Consider the following 3,546-nt stretch of genomic DNA (forward strand, 5'->3'; position numbering starts at 1 on the left):
TTTCTGTACTTTCCAAATTTTCCAACAATGAATATCTATTATTTTATAAATAGAAGTTAAAAAATAAAACAATTAGAGGCATGTATAGTCTTTTCTTTAAATGATTGCTTGGTTCTTACCTGGGCTCCTTCTGTTGCTCCTGAATGATCTTTCTTCCTGGCCAGATATCACCCAATTGTGACTGATGAAGGAGAGACTGTTCCACTGTCTCTCTTTTATTCACTTCAAGACAAACAAAAGCATGGCATATGGGTGATGATGGGGGGGATGTGGGGGAAGGGGAACACAGCATGCTTACAGAAAGGATGGCAACATAGTCTTTATGTTGCCCACAAATGGGTTGAGCCCACGGAATGAAGAAACACACACCACCTGTAAGAATACACTTAGATTCCACACCAGAGGGTCTATGACTGAAGTCAAGCACCTCAAGGAACCATATCCCAACATGTCTGGTACCTGCAGGTTTGCGGCGCAGGGACATCCTGATTATCTCACTGCCGGTGTGGTAAGCAAAGCGATTCACTTTCTGGTCATAAAACCAGTCTCCAGTTGCTTTCTTCAGCTCTCTGGGAAGGAATAAAAGAAAACAAGAAATGGATTTTTTAAAAATGGCCCTTGACATTCAACTAATAAAGGACAAAGGGAGAAATGCTAACCACAACTGGGGCCCTCTTTCTTCTCTCAACTCTAAGTAACACTCACATTTCCTTGGCGCACACCTTGCACCTCCAGGTACCATTGCTTTCCTGAACGCGGCAGTCCCGACACACCAGATGATTACAACTCCAACAAGTGTTGGTCTTGGGAGTCAAACGGCCCAGGGTCTCCTGGCACCGGGCGCAGGTCCGATTGCTATAGCGCTGGCTGCCCCTTTTGGCCCCTTTCCTTTTTATCTCCAGTAAATCATTCTTCAGTCGCCTGCCAATACCCAAAAGAGAAGCACAAGTGATTTGGAGGCTGCATGGGCTGGATAGAGATGGGTTGAGAGGTGGAGACAGTGACTATTTAGTTCTGTGAAAGCAACAGAGCCCAACCTGACCCAGTGAGGAGTTGTAAACCTCATACACAAGTTCCTCTGAAAGTTAGATAAGAAGTATAAGGAAAAGTCCAGTTATCATTGGTTAAAGGCCTGGGAACATGATTTTTCTGGGACTCTTACCTAATCCTTTTCTCATCTGCTTTTCGGAGTTCCTCATCTCTTTGTAGAACACTGAGGATCAAATCCCTTTCCACCTCAGACAGAAAAGAGAGATCAAGTATCTCCGACATGACTTGTCCTAGTTTTTCCTTCTACTCTTCTTTCTTCAAATCTACCAGGCCACCAGATTTGCCTGAAATAAGATAAAAACTAATTTTGCACAGATAACTATTTCCCCCTTGAGCAGGCTCAACAGACAACGCAGCCCATGTGACCAACGCGCCATTCCCACTTCCAGGCAACTCCTACCCTGAAAATGAAGAGACTAAGTTTTCAAGAAGAAAAATTTATTCATGACTCTTGCAAACAGTTGGGTCTTTCAACATAAGCATCTTAGTCTGGAAAGAGGACACAACAGCTGAGTCAAATTCTCCTTCTACCAAGTGGATCCTCAATTATCTAATTTTCAATACTTTTAATGTTCTCAAGTCACAAATCTATTAAGTCAAATAATCAGATAGCTGATCTCTGTAGTGGAGAAAAGCACACAGGGACCTCTGCCAGTTGAAGCCTATTTCCTTCCAAACCTTTCCTGACCGTCCTGGATTCAGTCAGCTTTCTGCTACACTTCAAAATGCCCATCACCTACTCTATCTCCCAAAGTTCTTATTGCTAACACTACCTCAAGAATATCTTCACCTATTTCACCCACATTTGTTGAGAACCCACTCTGACAGGCGTTGTGCAAAGTGCTACAGATACAAAGATGAGTGAGGCACAGTTCCTGTGCTGAAGAAGATCACAAAGGAGAAAGGTACACACAAACACAGTACAGTGTACTAAGCACTCTTGCTAAGTCGCTTCAGTCGTGTCCGACTCTGTGCGACCCCATAGATGGCAGCCCACCAGGCTCCCCATCCCTGGGATCCTCCAGGTAAGAACACTGGAGTGGGTTGCCATTTCTTTCTCCAATGCATGAAAGTGAAAAGTCAAAGTGAAGTCGCTCAGTCGTGTCTGACTCTTAGAGGGATAATAAATTGTTGTGGGAACTTAGAGAAGGGAGTAATTTGTTCTATCTTGCCTAGAGAGGGAAGAGACAGAACTACATACATGTGGAAGGTTTTATAGAACAGGTGGATTTTGCCTTATAGAACAGAGTATATGTTTGTTTGTTGGGGAGAATGGTAGGAAATATAGCTGGAAACCTGATTATGTAATTCTCAAATACTCTTAAAAACTAAGAATTTGTAAATTGATGACACAGCGAATAAAAATCCATCAAACACCTTTGTGGCTGCTTTGGTTTTGATATTGGGAAGTCACATACTCAAATTTGTTTTACAAAGATCACTCTAGCTATAGTATGAAAGGCTGGTTCAAAAGACAAATTGAAGTACTATAACACATCGTTGTTCAGTTGCTCAATCAAGTCTGACTCTTTGCGACCCTATGGACTGCAGCACACCAGACTTCCCTATCCTTCACCAACTTCAGGAGTTTGCTCTAACTCATGTCCATCGAGTCAGTGATTCCATCCAAACATCTCTTCCTCTGTCATCTCCTTCTCCTGCCTTCAATCTTTCCCAGCATCAGGGTCTTTTACAATGAGTCAGTTCTTTGCATCAGGTGGCCAAATTATTCAAGCTTCAGATTCAATAACACATTATAAAATGTGCATACTCCAAAAGCAAGCAATACCACATCTAAGAATCTAGCTAATAGAAATATTCACATAAATGTGTATGCAAGGTGTATGTACAAGAAGGTTATTGTAATATTATTTGTAAGAGCAAAAACAAGTTCTTTAACAAAGAAATAATTAAACAAAATAATATTTCCATATGATGGCATACTACGCATCCATTTTTAAAATGTGGTAGATCTGTATGAAAATAGATCTTGAGTGAAAAATAAGAGTCATTTTAGGACTATACTTGAATGATCTGTTTGCTAAAGTATCTATCTATACATTTGTATATGCAAAGAAAAAAGTCTAGAACAAAACCCATTATCATTGGTTCCTCCTGAGAAGCAGAACTGAGGGGGGCAACTTTTACTTTTTATTTTATACAGCTCTGATTTTTTTTACATATAAGTTTTACTTTTAAATTTCAAGAAAGAAAACATTCAAAGAAGACAGATTACTGGACAAAAAGACAACCTAAGTTTATTTAACTATGCTTTTAACCAACTGGGCAAAGTCACTGTATCTCTGTCATCCTCTGGTTTTTCAACTACAAAATGAACAACTTCTCAAAGGTGTCAAGAAAATTGAATAATGTGCGCTAAAAATCCCATCAGTGTTTTGAACACACATTTGGAATACATGTACTCACTGAATCTGCTGCAGGGTAGACCTAAACCAGAACAGAAAGACAAGAGAACACAAATAGGTTTGAGAGGTA

The 3,546-nt window shown here is 40.4% G+C and overlaps 1 protein-coding gene across 1 annotated transcript; it reads right to left on the minus strand.

The window, feature by feature from the left end:
• Positions 1–62: 62 nt before the first annotated feature.
• On the minus strand, positions 63–1,474 carry SYTL4 (synaptotagmin-like 4). The gene is made up of 4 exons (XM_010860200.1): positions 1,163–1,474; positions 706–921; positions 460–569; positions 63–222 (listed from the first exon to the last, which is right to left on the minus strand). Exons 1-4 carry the CDS (start codon positions 1,270–1,272, stop codon positions 116–118), a joined length of 543 nt encoding a protein of 180 aa, XP_010858502.1. The 5' UTR covers positions 1,273–1,474; the 3' UTR covers positions 63–115.
• Positions 1,475–3,546: the final 2,072 nt, after the last annotated feature.

This window comes from Bison bison, unplaced genomic scaffold (assembly GCF_000754665.1).
Source record: "Bison bison bison isolate TAMUID 2011002044 unplaced genomic scaffold, Bison_UMD1.0 scf7180017857080, whole genome shotgun sequence".
Lineage (NCBI taxonomy): Eukaryota > Metazoa > Chordata > Mammalia > Artiodactyla > Bovidae > Bison > Bison bison.